A 27,550-nucleotide genomic window follows, 5' to 3' on the forward strand; every position below is an offset into this window, starting at 1 on the left:
AACAATTTATTGGGTCTCGATCATCATGAGATCATGCAAATACAATGAAATGCTCCTTGTTTCCTCTGTTTATACATGAGAATATGTTAAACACTTTACAGTTCCTGCAAATAAAACAATATTTGCAAGATGAATGTTTACATAATTTAAGGCAGCAACATACTGACAGACTCACTTGTGTTTCAACCAAAAATTTACCTTTTCAAGATCTCATTCTGTTAATAAGAATGCAGTGTCTATATTGCAACGGTGCCAAGAATATCCCAAGCTAATTGCTAATATCCCAAGAATATAGCAGCACAAAACTGTCTTTTACATCAGAAAACTGTAAAAACTAAATTTAACTTACAAACTGGAAAGACAAGGCAAAGTTATTTATTGCACACTTTATACACACTAGTAAAGCACTTTACTTAAAAGTGATAATTATAAAGGGTACAAAATATGAAAAAATAAATAAAAAAATAGTCAAGGCAAGAATATGTAACGTTTGGTCCTTTAGCAGTTGCAGAATAAAATACTTGTGGAGGAACGTTAAGTTCTGGCAAATACAAGAGTTGTGACAGATTAATCTGATGGTTTGAGGTGCAGCACTTTTGACTTATTTATGTATTTGTCGATTTTGATTTTTTTTAAGTGATTATTAATTTTTTTTCTTCATAATTTCAACTTTCTTCTCATAATTCTGTGTTATTGCATAATTGACATTTTATGTCAATTTCAACTTTTTAATCTAATTTTTATGATATACCAAATCATGATAGTTTGTTCTTACATGCAGGGTTAGTCCTAGATTCTGATCCCATGCTTACAGGTGTAGAATTGAAATAATCCAAGATATTTGAAATGAACCAAGAGATTTGCTTTACTGTTTTTCTACCCCCTCTTTCTACCACAAGGGCCATTTGGAGTTCCTAAAGGCACCGATGGGCTGATAGTGATCTAGGCCTGTAGGCCAAAATGTTTGTATTTTGGGGGTCAATTAATTGTCAAATTAGTACAGTGGTGGAAGTGTAATTATCTGATTGGTCAGTTTAAATGTCTCACAGTTGGGTTAAAGTCACATGGTCAGGAAAGGATAAAAGAAGATTGAAACTCTTGCTCTGTCTCTATTTATGCTCTGGCTCTCTGATTCTCTGGGTCCCTTTCTTGGGGCTCTCTCTCTTTACCACCTATGCTTCCTCTTAAACACTCTCTCTCTCTCTCTCTCTCTCTCTCTCTCTCTCTCTCTCTCTCTCTCTCTCTCTCTCTCTCTCTCTCTCTCTCTCTCTCTCTCTCTCTCTCTCTCTCTCTCTCTCTCTCTCTCTCAGATAACATTTTTCATATATGCTGGGTACAATTAATAATATAAATTATCATCATCTCATACATCTATTTTGTAACTATTTTAAGTGTAACCATAACCATATTTTGTCATTAAACCTTTTCAATTACAAATAATGTGCTAACTAGTTTTGATTTGTTATTGACTTTGAAGTGCTACATATTGCAATACAATATTGTCACTCTCTATAGCAATGCTCTCCCACATATTAAGCTATTGTAACTGCGCTTATTTCCGTCGTTGGTATAAGTGGCAGTGGGTGGAACAGACAAGAAATGTGCAGTTTTCTCCCATCTTGCTAATAACGTTTCTTTTGTCATTCGGCAGTTCTTGCAGCTTGAACCACTGCAGGGAATCCACCCTTACACAGGTGATCGTCTTATCAGTGCAAATGTCACTTACAACATTAATCTCTCTCACTCCTAAAATAAAAATAAAAAAAAATAATGAAAGACAGATATTTAAGAAAACATGTGTTATGATCAGGTCAGTAACTTATATTCTGCTGTTGTTTAGACTGGGCAGTGTTACCAACATAAACACTGTTTTGTGAATCTTGTCTGTGTTTCCCAAAAGCATTGTAAGCTTAAGTAGATCGTGGAGCCTTTGCCACCATTGGTCTCGACAATAAACTTTTTTTTTTGTGTGTCTTTAAACAACTTCTACTGTATATAGTGCTAGCCTGACCTTCTATAGGCCTGACCTTCTGACCTGTTATAGGCTTAATGTCATCAGTAGGAAATACAGCAACACACACTCACTCAATCTTCTCGTTTCCATTGTTCTCTGTTATTCAACCAAATCCTTTGCACACTTTTATGATTATTTCTAACTTTTTCTATCTAAAAGTTGTGGCAGGAAGACTGAAAGCACAACCTCCTCCACTGACTCTGTGTTTCGCGCTAAAGCTCATGCAGTTGCTGCTGTTACAGTTATACAGTTGTGTCATGTACCAACTGCTTTATCATTAACTTATATCATCAACTCATGTCGTGTCTGTCTGCCCTACTGCTTGAGTTCTTTATTTTCCACCAAGCAACAATGAAACCTATAACTATAATTACAGATACAATGCCAATCCAGAGCCAAGGCGATGATGTTTCCACACTGTCTGGTTCTGTTCCTCCTTGGTTTTCTTGATCAGTCGATATGGTTACTTTTTCTGCTGTTGATTCTGCAAAAAGTTTGAGAGAAAACATTACCTTAAAGAGATAAAGGCAACAGACCCGTCTATAATTTATAAACAGCAGCATTCAGACTGAAACATCACTAGTAAACATTAAATATGGATCATTTCCTTGCAGTATTTAGATTTTAAAGCAAACTACTTTGTTTTCATTAAAAACTTAATGCACTAATCCACTAGTTTCACACACCGTTGATGATCAGCTGTACAGTAGGTTGTTCAGATGAGTGTGTGATGAAGCAGGTGTATTTTCCTGCATCAGTGTGAGTGAGATTGATGAGTTTGATGGAGAAGTTTCCTCTCTCATACTCCTCTGGAAAAGTTTCAATTCTGCTTTTATACTCTGGATCCTGTTTCTCTAGTGAACGACTGCCTTCAGTTATATCACACACACTCTTGTCGCTGCCGTTGTGTCTCCAAAACACATTAATATCTTGAAGTTTAACATGTTCAGTGGAAGAACACGGCAGGAGAACAGAATCACCAATAACAGCCTCTACTGTTTCCTGCAGAGACACTGAAACAACAGAAACACAGTGTGTGTAATTGGACACACACACACAACATTTTTCCAGTACTTCAAATGTTATTTTCAATGTGATAACCAAAAACATTATTTCTTCATCCTTCTGAGATTGTCCCCATTTGTAAAACCAAATGTTTCAAGATGTAGGAAATGCAACATTTGATAGAAAACACTTTCATTTAATAATAAAAAGACATTAATAACCACTATAACAGGAGATGGGGGCAGAGGAGCGTTTATTGGGTCAAATGAACTATTTCCTGTAACACTGTAATATTTTTTCAAGTTTCACTTTTGAATTAATATTAAACATGATAAAATCATTAGGTTTAAACATAAACTGTAAAGGTGAAGTATGACATTCACAAAGTCAAAAAAAAAAAAAAAATTCTTACAAATAAATGACACAGAGTGAGCACTGCGCTCTCCCTTTATAATAACAGAAGCTGTCAGTCAGTTTAACACAAGCTCACTGATTTCAGTGCACTAGTGAAAACTCCCATTTTGTTCAATGAATCTAAATAAAGTTCACAATAAATCTTTAGTTTACAGTGTGTAGATGTTTATTTTCACATGAAAGTGTGAAAACTGATGGTTGAACTGAATTCTGCTGAGGAGGAACACGCTTTTTATGTTGTCTTGCGTTTGAATAACTAAATTAATGCTAGGCCTGACTAATTAAGTGACTATAATCTGATTATAAACTAAGTATTACACTATTGATGCTGTTAAAGCTACATCAGGACATTGAAGACACCGACACACCAGCAAAAGACATTTCACAGGAAGTTTTCCTGCTGGATTATAATATTGCAGAAGTTCTTATAACATTCTGTGCAGATCGTCAATTGTAACTGTGACTTTAACAGTCAGTGGCAGTGATTCATCTTTCAAATGTAGTTTGTTTAAGTGCTTACCTTTGTTTATCAGCACCGCAAACACACAGATGAAGCAACAACTGTAGAAACAGAAAAAAACAAGTTTATTTAACTTCCTTTGGTTCAACTTGAATAGTACGGTACAAACACTAAAGTTATGAGTTTGGTTCTCACATAACTCACATAATAAAGGTAAGATGGTAAGATAGGATAGCGTGTCCCTCCCATACTTAGTTTTATTACTGATCACTGATGTCACTAAATTCATCTCTAAATATGTTACAAACTGGCAGTAAATGTTCTTAAATGGGCAACTTTACCCTTCTTATCCTAAACCCTTGAATTTACTTCAAATCAAACTACTATCAACTAAAACTCCCAGCACACCAGTTTAAACAGCTAATGCTAACTGCTAACCACTTAATCAAGATAATAGTTACAGCAGATAAACCATGCATATAATCTTTATATTCATTAATTAACCAATTCAATGTTTTAACAACACTTAAACGATTTCCTTTTTAATTTGAGTTCAAATAAAGCATTTGACAACCAAAACACAGCAGGATCAACAAGCTAACGTTACATCAGGCCTCACTGCTGAGAAGTACGTGTGTGTGCAAACAGCGTTTCATTCTGCATTCAGCAAACATACCTGATCATCATGGTGGACCAATATTATTAATATGTATTTAATTTGAGTATAATGCATGAAAATACTTTTGAAATTAGGGTGAAATACTACTGTTTACAACAGAAAGTATCGTAGCTCTACACTTCCGTATACTCCATGCGTTCTACGTCATGACATCAGACGTAAGTGACGTCAACAGAAATCACGTGAACTGATCATATATACGTAGATATTCGTTGAGTTTGAGTTTCATAAAAGTAGCAATACAACATTATTACAACTTGTTTGTCAAGGATAACACAATAAAGTTGCATTAACTTATTTCCATTGTGGTCCTTGATTTTTTTTAATTATTATTATTTATTTTTTTATTTTTTACGAGACATTTTCATGACAAACCATGCACACACAAAAATAACTATCACAAAAAACAAAAACACAAAATGCACATATATCCAAATCTATAAAGCCATCCTATCTAAAAACAATCTCTTCACTCTTATACTAAAACCAACATTATCCATTAAAACCTTAATGTCCACTTATTCCACTCCTGCGCACCTGTGTATTCAAACGTCCTATTACCATACAAAGTCTTACACTTATATAGATTCAGATCCATTATACTTTGTCTAGTATAGTGTCCATGTCTTACATTAACCCGAGAGAAATAGGAGTTAAAATACACTGGGGCCCAATTATTAATAATTTATACCATTTGTAGTTTCAGGAATGCTAACCGTCTTTCAATGGGTAACCATCCAAACTGCTGAAAGTGTCCATTATCCACATGAGTAAAATAATGATTTCCTAAAACTACTTTTGGGTACTTTAGACCCAATGCCATGATTCCTGTCTTGTGTTCACCCTTGTCTTGTGTGGACTTTTGTTATTTCCTGTCCTGTACCATGTTTTGTAGTCCCTTGTAGTTTTTCTTGCTTATTAGTCTCCCCAGGTGTTTCTGATTAACCACGCCCCCTTGTTATCTTGTTTAGCTTGTTTGCCTGTGTATATAAACCTCTGTGCTTCAGTTGTTGTTTGTTGGTTGGTGTAGCTGTTTCCATGTTCCTGTCCTAAATTCTGTGTTCTGTTGTCTGCCTGGATTACCTGGAGGTTTTATTAAAAGTAATGCTTGCACATGGATTCTCTCTCCGCTTCATTCCTGCCTCATCGTTACACCCAAAGAGAATAGATTATGTTTTACCCAGATGTAATAAAAGCTTATTTTCAGACAGCCAGTCCTTCATCTTAACAAGCTCTTCATCTATACATTTTCATGTATTCTATTTGTCTCCTTATCTGCAACTAAAGCATCATCATCTGGGTATAAAGACATATTACACTCACACACCTCTTGGATAGGCTATCATTTACATAGCCTATAACAAAAATAAAAGAGGGCCAAGTACATCTCTAATCATCTGTCTCTGCACTTTAATTCATCAATAAATAACATGAAAAAAAGCTAGACAAAAGTTAGACACAATATTGTGCTAGTTTCAACTGAAAAATAATCAAGTTTGAGTATAATAATAAAAATAAGCTGTTTTTTCAGCAGGATGCTGTACTCGTCCTTCTGCCTGATGTGACGTTTGATCCAGTATTAGTGAAATGAACAGCAGTAAATGAGTAAATGTTCTCAGACTTACATGAGTATCTGAGTGAAGCTTCTTTCTTAAACTCCTCTGAGAAAACACTGTGTTCTGGATCCTGATCCTCAACTGAAACATTTCTCTGAATGACGTCTCATATATTCCTGCTGTCACTGAGTCTTTACTGTCATCATGTCTTGACTTTATCACTGTAAGAGCAGGACAAGAACGCAGAGCTTCCAGTGACATCCTCATTCTGACCTACAGAAGAAAAATTAAAGAGAGAGAATTGAAAACAACAGTGCTAAATTTAGTGATACAATTATTAAAAAACAAAAATGAATCTTCTACAACAATAAATTACCTGTTTTCTTTTTCATATCTGGGCTAAATCCAGAAAGATCTTCCTCACAGTTCCTCTCTCTTGTTTTCATCCTGACAGACTGAACAAGCTCTGAGAGACTGAGGCTGATATTCTCTGACGTCTGATGTTTATTGTACATCCTCATTCTAGAGAGAGAGAGAGAGAGAGAGAGAGAGAGAGAGAGAGAGAGAGAGAGAGAGAGAGAGAGAGAGATAGATAGTGAAACTTCACAGTCTAATGAATTTGCTTTTCAAACCTTGTGTATTAACATACAGTATTTGCATGTAGGTTTGGATGTGTTGCTTGTTTTAATTCAGTTGAACTTTGTGAATTCATTGCTACACGTACATTTGTTTTAATGTATACGTATTACGTATATTCTTTTACATTATTATAATGTTAATAGATTCAAGATTCAAGTGGCTTTATTTGCCTGGTAAAAAGATTTACATTGCCAAAGCATTGCTAACATTAAATTACAGACTTACATATTCACACACACACACACACACACACACACACACACACACACACACAAAAAAAAAAACAACAACAACAAAAAAATTGTGTGTTTTTTTACTTAAGTGAGCAAGGTGCTCACTTGCCAATGTTTTATGTGCCATGCCAAAATGTTTATCGTTTATTTTTTTTATCTGCATATATGTTGATTTTGAGCATTTGCCTGTGCTTTTTTTGTTGGGCTCTAAAGACTCTTATTAGGATGAGCCGAGGGATAAAGGAAAAGGGGGGTGGCCATGTTTTTTTGGTTTTTTTTTTTTTTTTGGCTTACATTTGTCGCTAATCTGATTTCAGATTCATTCTTTCCCTTTTGAACAACCCATTTTCAAGATTTGATCCAATCCGATAACCAAAATCCGATCAGCTTACCTTTGAACAACTGGCCTGAAAACTGTGTATCAGGATCAGGGTGATCCAGTCCAATGCTGCTTTGAAAAACCGGCATAAAAGTAAGACGGATTCCCTGATCCTGAACAAGAAAAAATGGGATTTCCAAATCCGGATAATTTTGATCCAGATTAAATGTTTTGAACATCTGGCCCATAAAGCTGGTTTTGATGAGAATTGGGTTGTAGCTCGTTGTCTAGGTTACTGTGATTGTAAATAGGTGTCTGTGTTTTAACAACGTTTAGCTCAAGAATAGGGAAGTTCGAATAGCCTATGTGAATATTGCCAGCTTCACTGAACTCGAGTTAAGCACTGACCGCATTTCTTTATATTTGAGTCCAAGTTCAATCACTATGAAACGCTCCATTAACGTACGGAGCTCTGAAACACTGCCAGCGGGACATTAAACAGGAAGTGTCTGTCCGAGCTCAAAACAGGTTTTGCGTGGGAATGCAAATATCTTTGCGAGGGAACGCAAAAGTTTTGCGAGGGAATGCAAAGTTTCTCGGGGGAACGCAAAAGATTTGGAAAAAAAAATTCTCCCAACCTAAAATTTTTTCCACCACCACGTCCCTTAGGGGCTCCGTATGAACCAGTGGATTTATACGTTTTGCTCTTTTGGGGAACATTGTTTTTTCATCAGGACTTTAATTGCCTACATACCTCAAAGCAGAAAAGGACAGAGACAATACTGTTGAGTATTATCTTTGTTATTTATATTTTGCTTGCATGGACTCTTGAACTTTCTCTATATAGACTATTTTGTTTGAGTGTTATACAAAGAGTCAACAGATTTATGTTATGTTTGCATGTGCTTTACAATTGTCTAAGTTGCCTTTTTATTTTCAATACAATGTTGTTTGGGGTCTTTGATGTCTTTGCAATCATGCTGTTTTTGTGTAGTACGTTTGACAAAGAGTAAAAGGGAACAATAGGCAACTCCCCTTGTGATAATGATTCAACCTTTTATGAAGAGTTGAAGTTGTTATAATGTTCCAGGTAAGAGGTTGCAAACCGAACTTGGACCAATCAGCTGTGAGCAAAGTGACACATGTCTGATGCGAAAAAGTCACTCCACCTAAATTAAGGGTCACTACATAGCAAATGATTTTTAAAGACAAAATCGTCTGGCTTATAGTAATGCTTATTTAGAATAATAAATTTGTATGATTTAGATATTATTTATGTAATTATTATACCCTTAATCGATCACACTTGTACAATTTTATTTCATCAGTTATTATTATGCAGTTTAAATGAATAAATATATAAAGGTAATATAAATACGCTTTAGAATCAATAGATAAAGCTATAAAATGACTACATGTGAGCTTAAATCTTCAATTCTCTCTATACCTTTATCAACTGTATAAACTAACTTCACAACTTTTTCTTTTAGTTGTCCAGCTATTTTCTTACTGTGTAAATTTGTTTAAAATTCTTAATATTTTAATACTTTTATTTAATAAGAGAATTGCGCTGCTTCTCTAGCGAGAAATTAATTTCAATGAGTTTTGAATGAGTTTCAGTCTTTCTCAGCATGTGATTGGCTGTTCGCTACTGATGTCACACCTAAACTCTTAAACTCAGGATCAAAGCCTGAGTTGACAGAGAAAGCTGATGATCAGCATCATGGTACCAACAAAGCCTGGTTGGTTTGGTTTGGTTTTGTCAACTCGAACCTAATACTGCAACCCTGAGTTTGTTCAACTACCATCATGGTACAGGCCCCAGGTTTGCATTTCTCTTCTTTTTGACACATTTTTCTGTATTGTATGTAATATCATTTTGTATTGTAAATGGACAAAATGCTTTTGATGCCTATAATCATCACACTGTTTCTGAAATACACAGAGGCATTCAGTTTGATTGTTCTTCAATAGTTTGCACAGGTTTGACCCGATGCCATTCTCTGCTGTGTTTCATCACATGATTTAAATTTCAAACCTAACACAGCTCTTTACATCATGGGACACAACACAGGACTACAGTGTGTAATATGTTTCCTCTGCTGCCCTCAAGAGGCTGCAATTGTTATTTTCTGTGTCTAGTTTATATACTGTCTATGTATAAACCCAATCAATCCCTCAGATACTATTCAAAATAACCTTTTAATGTAGGCCTGCATTCAGCAACTAAAAGAAAGAGGTTGGACATGACGATGAGGAGACAGATGCGTTCAGAAACTGATTTTTATTCAAATGTGCACATTTAAAGGAGAACTCGGCAACTCTAGCGAACTCTAGTCACTTCTTCGCTGATTTTCCCTTTTGTTGTCGCATGTTTTCCCCACGAGCTCCCCCTACAGCTGTGGGGGGGCGTATATTTCACAACACGGTCGTAAAAAACTCACTTGCGGCGGCCTCCTCCCCCTCTCTACCGCTGCTCATGTGCGTTTGTTTTGATCGGAGCAAGCCAACTGTATCGTGTGGAGCTATGTCTATCAAGGTGGGTAATCTGGTAATACATCATACATGCGTGTGTGTTTCAGGGTTATTATAGTTTTGCATTTTTCATTAGTTTTTATTTTTATTTCGTTTTGACTTTTTGTTTTCAAATTCAGTTTAGTTTTAATTCGTTTTTAAAGTGGGTTTGCTAGTTTAGTTTAGTTTTTATTTTTTGAAAATGCTTAGTTTTAGTTTAGTTTTTATTAGTGTTAGTTTTAGTCTTTTTTTGTAATTTGGGTTATTTGTCAGGGGCAAGATTCAAAAAGGTCAGAAAAAGTATTGTGTATTAATAACTCAACAAAAACATCATACATTTTTAGAAAAAAAATTCACACCCCATTGAAATTCCTTTACGTCTTAGAAAATCCACACGCCCTACCAAAAATCTACACATCTTCTATACAGAATTTACACCCTATACAAATACCACAGCTGTACAATTTTCACACCCTGGCCTATACTAAATTTACCCTATACAGTCAATAGCCTACTCATCTGGATTGAAGCAGCAAACATTCAGTGTAAAAGTAAAAAAATGACATAACATTATTTAATATTTGAATCACAGCTTATATAGTGTTTTGACATCGACAACCACAACCAAAAAGTGCATTTTACCTCAAACTTGCGACTAGTTAACTTTCTAAAGAAGGCCCAATCGCTTCTCTGGTCGACATTAACACTGACAAAATTATAATAAGAATTTAAAATATTTTTATACCACTTTTTAATGTGTGATTGTGTAAAGGTGTTCACGAGATAGAGATACCAACCTTTCGCGAACTTGCTTTCAACGTCGAACGAACACTCGTTCTCATGGAGACGCGGTGTGCACGGAGGGGAGGGGCTGTGTGTGTGTGTGTGTGTGCGCGCGCGCATGTGAGAGACGCATGAGTGACAGAGAGACGGAGGGAGAGCAGGGAAAGGAAATGCAGCTGAACGAAAACGCTGCGTTAAAAAATGAAAGACCTTGACAAAGACGAAAACTAAGGACATTTAGTCTATAATTTTATTTTATTTTAGTTAGTTTTGCCAAACACACATTATAGTTTTAGTTAGTTATCGTTTTTTTGTAATGCCTCGTTTTTATTTTTATTTCAGTTAACGACAATGTTTTTTCCCACCTAGTTTTCGTTTTTTCGTTCGTTTTCGTTAACGATTATAACCTTGGTGTGTTTATGTCGAATTGCCGTAAAGCAATTCGTGTTTCGCGCTCGTTCTCGTTTTCGTTCTCGCTTCTCACGAGACTTCCAATTTCTATCTTGCCGGGACGGTAGTCCCCAAGTTGCAAGGTTGGTTTTCCGCCTGGGAACGCTGGGGGGAGCGGGGAAAGTCACCAATATCACCAGAACACGTTGTTTAACCATCCAAATGATTTCTAGACAGTTTTATTAAGTTAAAAAAGTTACCAAGTTCTCCTTTAAAACTTGTATTACTACAGGGGCCTGTTTCAGAAACGAGATTCAACCAACTCTGAGTTAAAAATTGAACTCTGAGTTGACTTGCCCTGAGATGGGAAACTCTTGAGTTTTCGGTTACAGAACAGCTGAAATGAGTTAGTTCAATCAACTCTGAGTTGACTGACGCTGAGTTAAGCGCGTGCACCACAACTATAAAAAGCCATTATCAATGGAGCGTAGATATTATGAGTCACCATGGCAACAGCGCCAGACAAAAAGAGGTCTGCATATTTCTCACCAGCAGAACTGGATGAGGTTCTGCAAGCATATGAAGAGAACAAACACATTATTTATTTATTTTAAATATCGGCTGCAACAGCGGCCAAAGCCATTTCAAACAACTGGTATTCGTCCATAGCCATCTTGCAATGATTAATAATGACTTCGACGTCACAGCGCTGTCGTCATCTGTTTAGCTCGCCTCTGGCCTGCCTATATCAGATAACCCGATGTGATTGGTGCAGCTCAGATCGAGGGGCATATTTAATGAGCATCATTACTCGACATCAGAGTAACTCACTGAGCAAATTCAACTTGTGCTCTCGCGAGAACTCTGGATTACCAGGGTACATGTTTAGCGCTATAAAGCTCAACTGCATGAATATAAGAAAAAAATGTATTACAAGTTTTGTGTAAATTAATGTTTTAATATGCAAATGAGGCCCTTATATACTTAAATATACGCTCATTTGCATACATTTCCCCAAAAAAAGCTTGCGTTAGAATGCTAACTTTAGGTGATTTCCGGTAGAAATCTAAAGGTGCAAGTTGACTAAATATAATGAAATAACCACCTTAATGTGTAATGTTGACATATTTTTTATTTTGACATGAAAGCTTACATGTTAAGGGAGCAAGCTGGCCCAAAATCTCAAAATTGACCACTGCATGAAAAAACAATGTTTTCACCTGCCGTGTCTCTCTGCTACCCTGGTAATCAGTTCTCGCGAGAGCACAAGTTGAATTTGCTCAGCGAGTTACTCTGGTGTTGAGTAATGATGCTCATTAAATATGCCCCTCGATCTGAGCTGCACCAATCACATCGGGTTATCTGATATAGGCGAGCTAAACAGATGACGACAGCGCTGTGACGTCGAAGTCATTAGTAAACATTGCAAGATGGCTATGGATGAATCTAAAACAGGAACAGAAGACACCGATCGAATCCTTCCTTTGCAACAAGGACGTTTTTGCTGTTTTGCCGACCGGATACGGTAAGAGTATAATCTACCAGTTAGCTCCGCTAGTAGCCTATGACGTTTATTGTTGTGATTGGTCGTAGTGTTATCCAATTGCGTGCAGTGAGATTTTCAAATGCATGCTTGGTGCCGCCCCTCGAGCTGGGCGATTTTCATTAGTCGACGCCAGACCATTAATCTTTTAGATTTAGGTCTGGATTTCCAGGCTACTAAACATGGAGTCAGTGGAAGAAGTTGGTGCTTCATTTTTGCTGCCACGACTTCTGATAGAATAAGTAAGAAATAAAAAGTTCAGTGCTGATACATCAAGACAGTTGTGTGAATGAGCTTTAATGGCTAGTATGTTTACACACAAAGAATATGTGTGAAAAAAGAAGCACAGACATCCATGGGAGAGTTGAGGGAGGAGATTAACCCTCACTTTGGGGTCTATTTGACCCCAATCGACTTTCCCTTAAAAAAAACATGGTTCCCTTCATCTCAGTTGCATAAAATGTTGTCACTTGTTCTACATTATCTATCTATACACAAAAAAAACAAAAACAAAAAACACTGGGCTTGATTTGTTCGTTCTAAAGGTATGTAAAAAATAAATAAAAAAAAGAAGTCGCACTCATGCTGGGGCCCTATCTTGCACCCAGCGCAATTGACTTTGTACACCGACATATGTATCATTCCTATTTTGCACCCACGCACAGTGGACTTTTCCCTCCACAGACCTGTCCTAATGTCGGTGAGTTAGGAAATGAACTTGCACTCCCGGGGCCGGTTCAGCGCAAAGAGGAGGCGTGTTCCGGCGCAAAAGCGCAAAAAATTCCGCCACTGACCAGGAAAAACCTAGAAAAAACTACAATTAACAATACGTCAACAAACAGGCAGACAACAAAACACCAACAACAATAATAAAAACATTTTTTTAAAAATTAAAAAAAGCAACAGTACACATAACAACAACGACAGTTTCAATGATAGCATGTGCAATCTACTTTAAAATAAGATAATAAAGATTGTTTAAACAATCGAAATGAAGTAATGGATCTAATATCTACAGGCAAATTATTCCAGTCTAATAGGGCTTTAAACATAAATGCTCTCTTACCAATTGTTTTTTTAACACGAGGAACGAGAAAGTAAGTCTGGACAGAATGCCTAACTTGGTGGTTTGAAGAAAAGAGTACAAAGTATTGTTGTAGATAACTAGGATAATCAAAGTAAATACATTTAAATATAAATTGGAACCAGTGAATCTGCCGTCTCACATTCAAAGATGGCCACTGAAGTGCATCATACATTGTACAGTGGTGAGTGGAAAAAGAACATCCTAAAACAAATCTGCAAATTCTATTATATGCCGAATTAAGTGAGACAAGATCAGGTTTTAATGCCGTCTGATAAACCACATCACAGCAATCAAAAAACGGAAATATTAATTGAGCAACTAGTTTCTTACGAACACTATAAGAGAAGCAATTTCGAGATCGATGCAAGATACTCATCTTTTTTAAGGACATGATGGATCTTCAGGAAAAAAACTTTAAAAGGTTTTTACAACTCTTTATGGAAACAACAAACAAGCGAGTTGATGATCTTGTAAAAGACGTCACAGAATACAAACGGAGTTTGGATTACACACAAGCGCAGGTGGATAATCAAAAGAAGAACACCGAGGAGATTGTTAAAATGTGCCGAGAAGCACATGGGGATATAAACAAAGTGTGCGAATTGACGGCATTACTGGATGGGAAAATCGACAATCTTGAGGCGAGGTCAAAAAGGAATAACATTATTATTGACGGAATTCCTGAATCGCAACGCGAGAGTGAGGAAGAAACCGAGAACAAAGTCCGCCGCATAATAGCCGAAAAGTTAGAAATGAATGAAGAACGGATCGAGGTGGAACGAGCCCGTCGTATGGGTGATCCTACAACAGCAGGAAACCGACACAGATCGATAATTGTCAAGTTTTTAAGATGGAAAGACAAGGCAGCTGTGATGACCAGGGTAAACAAACTGAGAGGTACGAATATTTACTTTAATGAGGACTATTCTGAAGCCGTAAGGATAAAGCGAAGGGAACTAGTTCCGGTCATGAAGGCTGAACGAGCAAAGGGAAACATTGCCTACATTCGCCATGACAGACTTATTGTTCATTCTCCCTCCCAGAGGATGACAGGTCCAAATGGAAAGATCAGCTAAGAATGTGGGTTTGAGTGAGTACTCACATGGACTATAGGACTACATACATTTGTATTGAACGTGTGTTAATTTTTAGACACTATATTAATGTAATTTCCCAAGAAAGGCCTAAAAATAGCTCATATAAATATCTGTAGTTTAAGAAACAAAATTCCAGACATAAGTAACATGTCAACATCTCATAATATTAATATTTTAGCTATTTCTGAAACTCATTTAGACAATACGTTTGATGATGCTACAGTAGAAATACAGGAATATAGTATTTATAGAAGGGATAGGGATGTTTATGGGGGAGGAGTTGCCATGTACATTCAGAGCCACATCCCAGTTAAAATCAGAGAAGATCTAATGTCATGTGACGTTGAAATGTTATGGTTACAAGTTCACCTACCCCATTTAAAGCCTATGTTGATGGGATGCTGTTATAGGCCACCAGGGTCTGGCAATCAGTATCTTGACGATTTGGGAGAAATGTTTGAGCGAGCATGTGATGAAAATAGGGAAATTTATGTCCTGGGAGACCTTAACATTGATTTTCTTGCATCAAAATGTTCGCTGAAAAAGAAAATTCTTACTATAACTGGGGCCTGTAATCTGGTTCAGGTTATTAATCAGCCAACCAGGGATTTTTCATGGATATTTCCATCTATAACTATAAGCATTTTTTTTTTTGTCTAAACACTTTTCAAACTGCTTCAAAGTGTAACAAATATACAATTCAGAACACAATTTAACTAATAAAAGTAGTAAAAGTACATAAAGTATATTTTAAAAACAATTGATTACAATTAAATATGAAAGAAACCATACATTTATATCACATCTAATTGCACTAATCCCCCCCACCCCCAACTTTTCTCTCTTCATCCTCCCCAATTACAGTACTTTGACATGCCTTGCTTTTGTACTTGCCCATTTTTCAAGTATTTCATCAAATGAAGTTGATCTTGCTAGGTTGTTTTCAATGGAGATGATTGCCAGGTGGGTCAAGCGATCATTGTTCATAGTTGAACGAAGGTATAATTTAATAAGTTTCAGTTTGCTGAAAGATCTTTCAGCAGAGGCAACTGTTAGTGGCATTGTTAGAAACACTCTTAAAGCTACTGTCAAATTTGGGAAGACCTTGTCTAGATTTTCCTGCAAAATAAAGCTCAGCTTGTCAATGGCTTTTTTGTGCCCTTTGAGAATTCGGCTTGCAGGGTAGATTTCCTGAATGATGTCTCTTGAAATGTCACTTGACGTTAGTGCATACCTCGTTACAGATTCCTCCAGTTCATCTTTTGTCATGGTTTCCATTTTGATTAAAAAACTAAATTTGTCAGAGACATGGACAATATTTTTAAATCTATCACCAAGCTCCTGGATAGCTGTGTCAACAATTACATTAAACACCCTACACCTCAGATGCATCTCAGGGTCTTCATCATCACTGTAACTGTTGGTTTCATCATGGAATTTTTTTTGTTTGCGGAGGCGTTTTCTCCTGAACCAAGAACTCTTTCAGAGAATTGACCAGCATAATGGCTGTGTCCAAAGACACATCTGCTGCTTGTAGTGCCTTGCTTACATGTGTGATCTCAGCCAAAATGTCATACCAAATTGACAAACACACAAGAAATTCCATGCGCACAATTTCTTCAGAGAGTGATTTAGCCTCTGATGCAATTTTACCATCTTTAGACACTTTTTCAAGCTTTTCCAAGGCATCAAGAGCTCCCCCAGGCTGAAAGCGCAAGGCTTTAACAGAATCCAGTTTTGCCTCCCACCTGGTGTTACTCAGTGGCTTCAGTGTAATTTCCACAAATTCTTTTAGAATGTCCCATCTCTTGACTAATGAAGAGAAGATTGTATACAATCTCTGAAGAGTGCCAAATAAAGTTAAACATTCTCTGTTAGAGGATGTTGCATCACATAAAAGCAGATTAAGGCTGTGGCTACAACAAGGAATGAATAATGCCTCTGGGATTTTGTCTAGAATCAAAGCTTGGACCCCTTTCTTAATCCCGCTCATATTGGATCCATTATCATAACTCTGTCCACAACAATTCCTTAACTCCAATCCTAAATTCTTCTCAATCACTTCAATCAGTTTCTCTGCTAGGCCTTGACCAGTTGTGTCCTTCACAGCAGTGAAACCAACAAATGATGCCTGCACACTTGCTTTTTTACCTTCATCTGTGTGGACATATCTTACAGCGGAGTTACCTCACTTCCTGTTCGAATTCGAATGCGCATGCGTCGCGTCTGAACACGTTGTTGTCTTTGGAGCTCTATCGATTTGATTTATAATTCTTGATTTTTCCCTTTAAACTCACTTACAATGAACATTTTCTACTTTTCCTCACTGAGAAGCACTACTGCTCAAACCTCATAGTTACAACGCGGACTGTTGAGCAGACGCGTCTCTAGCCTATTAGTGATCCAACGCCGGATACTCTTATAGGTTACGTCCGTGGATCACGGCTGAACGCGTCTTCTCCACACTCACTTACAAACAAACATGGCGAATATATCAGATGTAAGTAGTCTACCTCTTGGTGCAGGTGAGGACACATTTGAGCTGCACGCATTGCAGTCTGAACTGGAAGCTGTTGAGAAACAGATCCACGACCTCTTAGTGAGACAGGCCGAGCTGATAGACCGGCGGTTAGCTCTTGAAACATCACGCGCCGATGCACACAAATCAGTGATTAACGTTACTAACCCGCTGACTCCGACCTCGTCTACTCCGTGCGTTACTCAGCATCGGTCCCAAGCGCCGAGGTCACGATCAGCCATGGTCTCGTTCACTCCGGCTCCAACACGCCACCACGAAGCCTGGATGGTTCCGCAGCGGAAGACGCGAGTCAGGTCTAGACCAAGACTCTCTCCGACCCTCCCGGTTTTCGAGTTATCCACACAAAACCGCTTCTCCCCTCTTCGCGAAACCGAACGCGATGCTGTAATCATCGGCGATTCCATCGTTCGGCACGTACACGCTACGTTAGGTAAAAGTAAGGTGCACAGTCACTGCTTTCCTGGTGCTCGTGTTTCTGAAACGAGTAAGATTCTGAACGGTGACGAGCGCGTCGGAACTGTGGTCCTGCACGCCGGAGTGAACGACATCAGGCTGCGCCAGACGGAGGTTCTGAAGAAAGACTTCAGGAATCTGATCGATACGGTACGCAGCACATCGCCTGAAATAACGATCATTGTGTCAGGACCGCTTCCCACGTACCGACTAGGACATGAAAAGTTTAGTAGACTATTCGCGCTAAATGAATGGTTAATGTCATGGTGCAGTGAGCAGAAACTGCTCTTTGTAAATAATTGGAATCTGTTTTGGGAGCGTCCTAGGCTTTTCCGTGCCGATGGCTTACACCCAAGCAGATTCGGAGTGGATCTTCTGTCGGATAACATCTCCAAAATATTAAATACCATTAGATGACTAGTAAATAAATTCCACTAGAAACTTGTATTATTTTATTTTAATTTAATACTGTGAAGCTGCTTTGATACAATCTGTATTGTGAAAAGCGTAATACAAATATACTTGATTTGATTTGATTTGATTATAACAGAGGCCTGCTCCTGTTTTGAAATGTCAGGAGTGCAGTCAAATTCAACAGCAAAATATTTTGCTGCTTTAATGCGTGTACAGATTTTGCTGACAATGCATGCAGATATAGACTGCAAAAACTCGTTTTGAGTACACCACGACAGGTAAGATGTTACTTTTTTGGAAGATATTTCTCTTAGATGCTCTGCCATTCTAACATCATAACGTGCTAGCAGCTCAATTAAGCCAAGGAAATTGGCATTTTTAGCGTTCCCCAATTGTTCTTTCTTCCCTCTCAGGGGCAAGTTTCTTTCAGCTAAAAAAAGAATGCAGTCAATCACTCGTCAATACATTTTTCCAGCGGGACTTTTCTGCTGCAATCACCTTTTGCAATTCACTATCAATTGTTCTTCCTAACTGCAAACGAGTTGCCAATTCGTTCCATGAAAGGTAAGCATCTATATGATGGTTACTTGTTTCATGATGCTGTAGGGTTTTTGATAGACATTGCCAGTTATTGTATCCCAACACAAGCCGTTTGTCACATGCTTTGACTCCACCAAATAATTGACATGCAAAGCAATACACTTTATTTGATTTCTTGGAATACAACAACCAGTCTCGCTCAATTCTCTCCCCATTTGATAATAAGCGATAACAATAAGCTTTAGAAAAGTGCCTGTTACTCTTCTCCGATCTAGGATATGGCCCATCAGGACATTTCAAAGGCCCTTTCTCAGTCAATTTTTGCCTAAAAGTGTCAATAATGTGATGGGGTGCCGGCCAGTCTGATGGGTCCTCTGAGTAAGGTCTTTCCTCTGTTACCTCCTCTGTTGCATCTCTGCACTCTCCTGTTATATCTATCTCCTCTCCTCTGATGTCATTTTGAGGGTGTGGCTTTCCATCTTTCCATGCACTAGATTTTTACAAGACAAACCAATAACTAAGTCTGCAACCCTAATAATAATGTAATGTTCTGTAATTCATAATATCCCGCGTGGCCAGTCCTACCTGTTCTCTTGACCTGCTCTCGAGACATTTACTTTCTCTCTGTGCTCTTTATCTTCACGACTGAGAAAACAAAACCAATGTTTCACAAAATGTATACCTCTGCAATACCTTAATCTGCAATGATTCTTGATATTGTCATTGATAAGTCATAAAATCCTATGGTCCATTCCTACCTGTTCTCTTCACCTGCTCTGAACTCATCATTTCTCTGCCAAAATACATTTACATGTCTTTAGCAAGACAGATACCGGCTTTTCACCCTTGGCCACACTCACTGGCTCTCTCATTCATAAACAAACCTTTTTCAGTCAGAGACAGGGTGAAAAATGATATTATTTTACAATATTATGAGTTTCTGGTGCACAAAAACTGTAGGCTACTTGCATTATAAGTGTAGCCTAACTCAGAGAACATATAAAAAAGTATGTCATGACCTCTTTAAGTCAAAATATCTTGTGTGACAGTTCGTACCTGTTCTCTTCACCTGCTCTTGACTCATTTGTTTTCTCTCTGTGCTCTTCATCTTCATGGCTGAGTAAATGGACCAGATATTTCACAATATGTATGCCTTAAGTCTGAAATATCGTCACCTTACTAAAATAATTGCCTAAGTCATCTGAAAATGAAAAAGCCTTGGGCAATTATTTTAGGAAGGTGACGATACGATACATTTAGTCATAAAATCCAGTGTGGTCCATTCCTTTTCTTGACCTGCTTTGTTATTCTCTTTCACCTGCTCTTCATTGTCCTCTCCATCTTCCTGGCTGAGTAAATGTACCATTATGTTACTGTTATATACTACAATGTCAACTTTCAGTAGCCTATGAGACTACTTGCATATATATACACAATGAAATAGGCTAGTGGTTAAAAACTACCAAACATATATTTTTGTGATTAAAACATTAAAGTATTAAAAACTAAATGATATGATAAATCAGGTCTTTAAGATATATATATATATTTTTTTTTTAATGAACAGCCAAGTTCATGATTTTATTTCCTAATCAGTAAATTACAGATGTAATTTTATACACCGTTATTTTCAACAAAAAAAAAAAGTTTAATTGTTCCAAATAAGCACCCCTCTCCGACCATCACAAGCATGTTTTTATTAAAATAGATCTGGATGAGGTAATTTACTCACACACCGCATCTAATAGTCAAAAGTCGAGGAGAAAGTTCAAAATCAAATGAACAGACACAGCTTTAATGCCTCGACAGCGGAGCATTTTGTGGACCACAAAACTCACGAAAACAGCTCCGGTGGAAGACTGGTTGGATCTAATGGCGCTTTTCCACTACACAGTACCAGCTCGCCTCGGCTCTGTTTGGTTTTCCACTGTGTAAAAGTTGTACCTGTACCTGGTTCCAGGTACTTTTTTTCATACCACCTCCTCCGGCGAGGTTCTAAGCGGGCTGAGGCGATACTAAAATGTGACGTGAAAACACGACAGATTGCTGATTGATCAGAGAGAATCGTCACTATTCACTGCGTCATCATTGCACGCGCCAGACGGAGTATCCTGAATAAAAAAACAGCAAAAACAAAAACATCCAAAAACAGCATACACTCGATTTCCTCCATTGTCCTGTGTGTGTGGGTAGCGGGTGTGTCTCGCGCGTCTCGCGTAGAAGATTAAGGCTGAATCCCAATTCTCTGTCTTACCCCTTCCCCTACCCCTTCGTCTTACCCCTAGCCCTTGTCCCTCGAAACCGAGTGGTAAGCGATCAGGGGGGCATGGATTTCTATTATTTTGAAGGTACCCCCGGGCGCCGCCATTGGCTAGCGGACCCCCACCTGCTGTTAGCATCCCATTGACTCCCATTCATTTTGGCGTCACTTTGACAGTGAATAACTTCACATCTGAGGCGTTTAAAGACTCCATTCGTCCATTATTTATTTCTAAAGAAACACGAAAATGTATAAAAGGCTTCATTACCTTGTAGCTTCCGTTATGGCCCCGTAGAAGCAATTTTTGTAAAAATAGGCTAACGATTGCGTCATAGCCACGCGACTCTCTGTCGCACAGTAGGAAATTACCGTATGGACAGGAGGAGAAGCGCGCGTGCAATCGGAAGGACGTGGAGGAAAAATGACAAAGTAATTAATCAGAACACCTACTAAAAGTTTCTCCTGCTCCTAGCTCATAGACAGCTCCTACTCACACTCTCCGTCTCTGCAAGTCTCGGAAGGGAATGATTCAGATTTCTCTTGGCACAGCTACTAGAAGACAGACAGTTTGCTCACGTCACATCTACGGCGTCAAGCTCAGTTTGAGTCTGCGCAGTACGCTGGACCCCCAGGAAGTAAGAGTTTCTAATTGGCTTCACTTTGTCTCCGTTGAATCCAATGGGGTCGCTGTGTCCATTTCTTTTACTGTCTATGTAAGCGCTAGGGTTGAAAACATACCCCTATGAAATGAGACGCCACTTGGTTACGTCATCATACATCATACATCATACTCCGGCGTCTGTTCAAGACAGAGAATTGGGATTCAGCCTAAGTCACGGCAGTTTCCTGCGGCGTCGCTATGACGACCAGGTACTATTGTGGAGGTACTATCTGCAATGGAAAACGGAGCGAAAAACGAGCCGAGCCGAGTCGAGTTGAGCTGGTGCTGGTAATGGAAAAGCGCCAAAAGTTACCGAACCGAAGAGTGGTTCATATGACGTTACAGTCTGGTTGTCCAGTCCGGTTCCAGCAGGGCTTTGTCGATTTTATGTTTTATTATTGTGCAGCTTTAGCCCATAGAAAGCCGTGCATCCGTCCCTTGACATAATGGTCTTGTCCGCATTAACAGAGGATGAGACAAAAAGCCCACTAACTAGGTTGTGCTTGGTGATTAGAGGCTCAGCTAGCATTTTTGACAGTCTCCTCCTTTTTCTGGCATTTAAATCAAACGCCCATTCACAAACATACCGCAACGCAACGGCTTTTTTTATTTATTGAGCAACGGGGATAATTAACTGGTAACTATGCCCTCACTAACAACAACGTTAAATGATTAACTTCAAGACTTACAGTGATACAAATTATATAAGCTTACCGATCTCTTTTTATCCACTTGGACATTGATGTCCTCATTTTAAGGCATTGTTTTTCATGTTGTTTTTTACGTTTTCTGTTCTGCGCCCCAGAACGCTCCCCTCCTCTGTCCATTTTTGACATGTGACTGTCTGTCACAGAGCAACGGAGGATAGTCAGTTGATATCACTTTATATAATAAAATAAAATAAAAAATACTCATTACTAATTACTAATGCTAAACAAACATTATTTTTAACAAAAATTATTTTAAAATTATTTTAAACATTTTATTAAATATTTTCAAATAAATGTTTTGGCACAATGGCGCCCCCCTCCCGTCTGGCGCCCCTATGCGCTGCATACCCCATTTTTGCGCCACTGCTCACTAGGCATACTAGAAACTTTCAAACATGTGTGTTGGAGCTGGTTGGAGCTAAACTCTGCAGGACAGCAGAAAACCATACATTATTACAAGGAAAATATTAACACACGAGGGAAATCATTGTTGTGTCCATGAAGATGTGAAAAAATAGGCATAAATCTAGCTTACACGTTTACCCACATTTTTATACGCCTGTTTAACCAAAGCTAATTTGGGTGGGTTTCTCCCATCCCCAATGTCACTTCTCTGTGTTTTATGGCTCTGACGAGAACGTGTGAACCGCTCCTGGCGTGCGCCTGGCAAATCCGCCGTTATAATAGCAATCCGCCATGGAACAAGCTCGCCTGCTCTTAAAGGGAATGTGAGATGACACTCTGATTTATTTCACGTTACGCCCAAACCACACCTAAATAATGAAGCTACTTCAGACCAACCCATTTTAGATTTGCATCGGGCGCAAGAGTCATTGATTTATCCCGCCGGTATAATAGCAACAGCGCTCAAGACCTGCCCACAAAGTTACTTGCGTTTCGCGCTTGATACTTGCGTTTCAGATCGTTAAAATAGGGCCCCTGGTGTTCGGGGTCAATACAACCCCACACTGAAAATGAATGGGAAAAGCATGGGCAGTCTTTAAATCTCCCTTTTAAAAGCTTTACGAAATAGTTCTCACTTTAGATGAGCTCGCAAAAATAGTTAACTGACAACTATAATGTTTTATAACTACCTGAATTACAATAGGAATACATGTTAATAAAGCATTTACACACTGAGTAACTATTAATATATGTCTAAATAATAAGATGTATAAATGTACATTTAAATAGTTTATTAATCATTTACTTGGGCTTTCTAAATGATCTTATGAACCACTGACAACTAAATAACTGGTTTGTAAATAATGTAATACTTAATTTAGAAATGATAAATTAATCATTAATAAAGTATGAAAATACAATTATTAAACACATTATAGATATGCTTATAAAGAAAGAATAAAACATGTGTATATGTATTTAGAAACTGCTTATTAATGTTTATTATAAACAGGTGTTTGTTATTGCTGTTTTTTAAAATTGGTTTAATTTACTTTTAAAATTGTATTTCTTATTCTAAAGTTAACTCTTTTTATTCACTTGGATTATTGAAATAAATAATATGTGATTACAATCAAGTCTTGTCTTTTACTGGCAACTTTTGTAGCATTATTGCAAATTTATGTGGCATTATTGCAATAACAAGACACTTCAAAAGAACAACAACAACAAAATTCTAAACTTATACAGATTTAATGTATTTTATAATGTTTAAATATAGCCCATATATTCACTAAAATTAATCACAAAAGCTGTTATAAGAGCATTTAGCCACATCCAGAAAAATGAATGGATGTCTATGGGGCCTCTGCTGGACAGATATGGTAGTTATCCCTATTTGAGTTTCTTTAAGTATCAGATTTGACACCTAGATCAATATCCAGAAACAATTCATATTTAATTTTGATTAAAGTGAGGGATTAAAGATTTTGATTAAAGTGAGGGATTAAAGATTTTGATTAAAGTGAGGGATTAAAGATTTTGATTAAAGTGATTATTTTTTTCATTAAAGTGTTTTTTTTTTCTTCCATAAAAATGTAATATTTCATATGCATGCTAATAGTGTTGAGGAATTTTGCAGTAAATAGGTAAAACATTTAGTGAGGTTTTTAATCCTGGCCTTTTCATTGTTAGTCTTTTTCACAAACCACTGAATGATCTGAATAAAGTCTCAACCATTAAATTATAGTCTATAAGTCTTTTTGTTTATATTTATATCCATTATGATTCATTTGTATATCATTGTTTGATGTACTAGGTTATTATGTTTGTGAGTTTCCCTTCGCCTCTTGCTGTTGCAAAATGGTATTGCTACGTCATCTACAGCAGAGGCCAAGAGAACCGTTTACACTCCAAACCTTTGTCACTTGGCAGAAATGTAACTTTTCTCTGTTCCACAGTGTGACTAGACAGTCTCATGAGAATTCATAATTATTTGCATGGGATCACAAGATGAAATCATAATTCAAACCTAAACCTGCATGGATGTAAACGGAAGAAAAAAAAAAACTATAAAAGTTTTATTACAATCTAAGTTGGACTGTATATGATTTTAGCATCTTATACAAATTATCATGAGTTGTCATGAGAGCGTGTTGGCTTTATGTGACAAAATAGCAATTTACTGCCATGTATAACTTCATAAAGTAATGATGATTGTGAGACGTTATTGAAAAAAAAAAGTGTGTACAATGTGGTCAGAGCAAACTTGACTTCCTCTGCTGTCTGGTTCAGAGCTGCAGTAGAACTAACTTCATCAACCAGGTTTCATCAGATTCAACAGTTTCAAGCAGGAACATGAATATCCTTCAGCTTCAGCTCTGTGAGTTTATAACATATGAAAATATTTACATGAGCTTAACTATAAATTGTTTCATGTTAAAGGTTCACAGTGGTTTTATGTGGCTAATTAAAAATGAATTTTAATGCATGTTTATCTATTTCTATCTTATAGATGTGTTAATCTGTTGTCGAGCTGCAGTCTCAGATCAACTCACTGATTTGGGATCAAATGTGACCATAAACTGTGATCTTGATGAAAATGAGGTTTATTGGATTTTACTGAAAACACCAGATCCTCCAACAGTGATTCTACAGTCAACCTCAAATCCAACAGCGCCTTTTTACTCAAATGAAACATTCAGAAAGAAATATTCACTGCAATTTAATCATAATCTAGTTATTAATAATGTGACCGCTGATGAATTAGGAGTTTATTACTGTATGAACACACGCACACCTCCAAAACTCAGCAACAGCACCAGACTGCACTTCACCGGTGAGTTCATTTACTCTATTGATCAAAACAGTGTGAAATTAAATGTTTATTATGTATTACTTGTTATTTACTACTTTATTACAGTTTTTTTTAATGAAAATCATAATCATCACTATCATTGGTTGCTCTACACAGCGATTAATATCTTACAGATATTAAAGGTTTATAAATTTGCAGTCAATGTGTTCCAGCTGGAGACTGACATTAACAAACTCTGGACACTTTCATTACAGAATCAACTCAAATAACTGAGTGTCACAATCATACAGCGCTGGAGTTTATTGATCAGAATCAGACACAATGGCAGATTATTATCATCATATCTGCTCTGATGAACGGGCTTCTGCTCATTGTGCTGATCGGTGAGATATTACACTTATTGTTTTAAAAATAATCAAATTAAATACACAATAGTGCAAAAAAAAAAAAAAGCAATATAATGATGTTATTAGGCAGCGGAAGTTTTGTATACTTTGTTTAGCCTACTTACTTACATTTAACTATTTTGGCTTTTTCTATTTATATTTTTACAATTTAAGAAAAAATATATAAGACTTATTGAATCTGAATTTATTGTTTCATTCTTAGTTTTTGCTGCTGGAAAAACAGAAAAGTTGGACAAACACATTCACACTGATCTGCAGACTCAGGTTATATATCAGCTTCAAGACCCAAACCAGCTGTAATGTAAGTTAATTCATATATATTTATTGCTAAATGTCTTTACTCTAAGCTTTAACTATTGATTTTAATTAATTATAATACATTTCTACTGAACTGTTATGCCAAAAAAATATTGTTCCTCTTTGTTTTTATTCATCTATACTTATACAACTGCAACTGAATGCTATAATTGTTTCCCTTGTTGCTCTTCCAGTTCACCGAAGTGGAAAATATTCAGCAAGCAAACAGCATCTGTCTTATATAACATGTTCTTAAAATATCATGTGCTTAAGTCAAGAATATAATATTTGATGGTGTAATATATGGGCACATACTGTAAGTCTTGGCTACAAAAAAAAAAAACGATTGAAAATGTAATTCGTAAACTGTGCATCTGTTATCAAGCTTCAGTTAATATATTCATATCGATGTGTAATTCTTTGATTATCTTTTTCAGTCAGAATTTGCATGTTTGCGCACCTACCAATAAATTAACTAAAAGTATATATATTTTTTTAAATGGCCTGGCATGAGTCATGAGACTGACTCTGTGTGTGTGTGTGTGTGTGTGTGTGTGTGTGTGTGTGTGTGTGTGTGTGTGTGTGTGTGTGTGTGTGTGTGTGTGTGTGTGTGTGTAAAATAATTTATATTCAGCACAAGTCCACACAGTGTAACTACACAGGCTACACAGTGCGGTTAAACTCAACTGAAGTGTTAAAGCAAAACCAGAAATATGTTCCACTGGTCACTTGAAAACCAATGACAAACAGAGTCTCTCACCTTTGTCTAGAGTGGAGGTTTAACCTTAAACCGAGTGCCAGTACCTTCATACATTTATGTGTCTCAGTTCTCACAGTCGTCTTTAAACTCTAATGGAAACTGTTATGGTGATGCAGAGGAGATGAACCCAAATGCAGACAGTATGCAATATACACGGTTTATTGATACAACTAAACAGAATAAACAGGAAAACAAAACCCACGAGGGGGCAAAACAAGACAGGATAGACTAATTTGGACTGACAAGACTAGACTAAGACTCAGACAAAAAACTAACAGCTAAGACAGGATCAAACTCTTCTTTCTAGACTTTCAACAGGTTACTCACGGATTGTTTCACACAATGAATGACAATGAACCGGCACAGGACAGCAAACACAAGGGGATTAAATAGGGAGAAACTAATGAGGGAAACAGGTGACAAGGGTAAAGCAATGATGACTAAACGAGGATAACAAGGGGGCGGGGCGAGGAACGAGACAACACAAGCACATGGCCCAGCAAAAGGCCATGTGTGTGAACATAAAACATGGGTCTGTCATGATCCTGCCTCAAGA

General features: G+C 37.3%; 1 protein-coding gene across 1 annotated transcript in view; it reads right to left on the reverse strand.

The window, feature by feature from the left end:
* LOC311084416 (T-lymphocyte activation antigen CD86-like) overlaps positions 1 to 27,550 on the reverse strand; it is a 53,426-nt gene continuing 25,876 nt past the window's right edge. Inside the window, exon 4 of the mRNA XM_084116424.1 lies at positions 1 to 2,498. Within this exon, the coding sequence (XP_083972550.1) occupies positions 2,305 to 2,498 (194 nt within the window). The 3' untranslated portion in view covers positions 1 to 2,304. The remainder of the gene's footprint in view (positions 2,499 to 27,550) is intronic.

Source organism: Abramis brama (genome assembly GCF_963993115.1).
Source record: "Abramis brama genome assembly, chromosome: 6".
NCBI classification, from domain to species: domain Eukaryota; kingdom Metazoa; phylum Chordata; class Actinopteri; order Cypriniformes; family Leuciscidae; genus Abramis; species Abramis brama.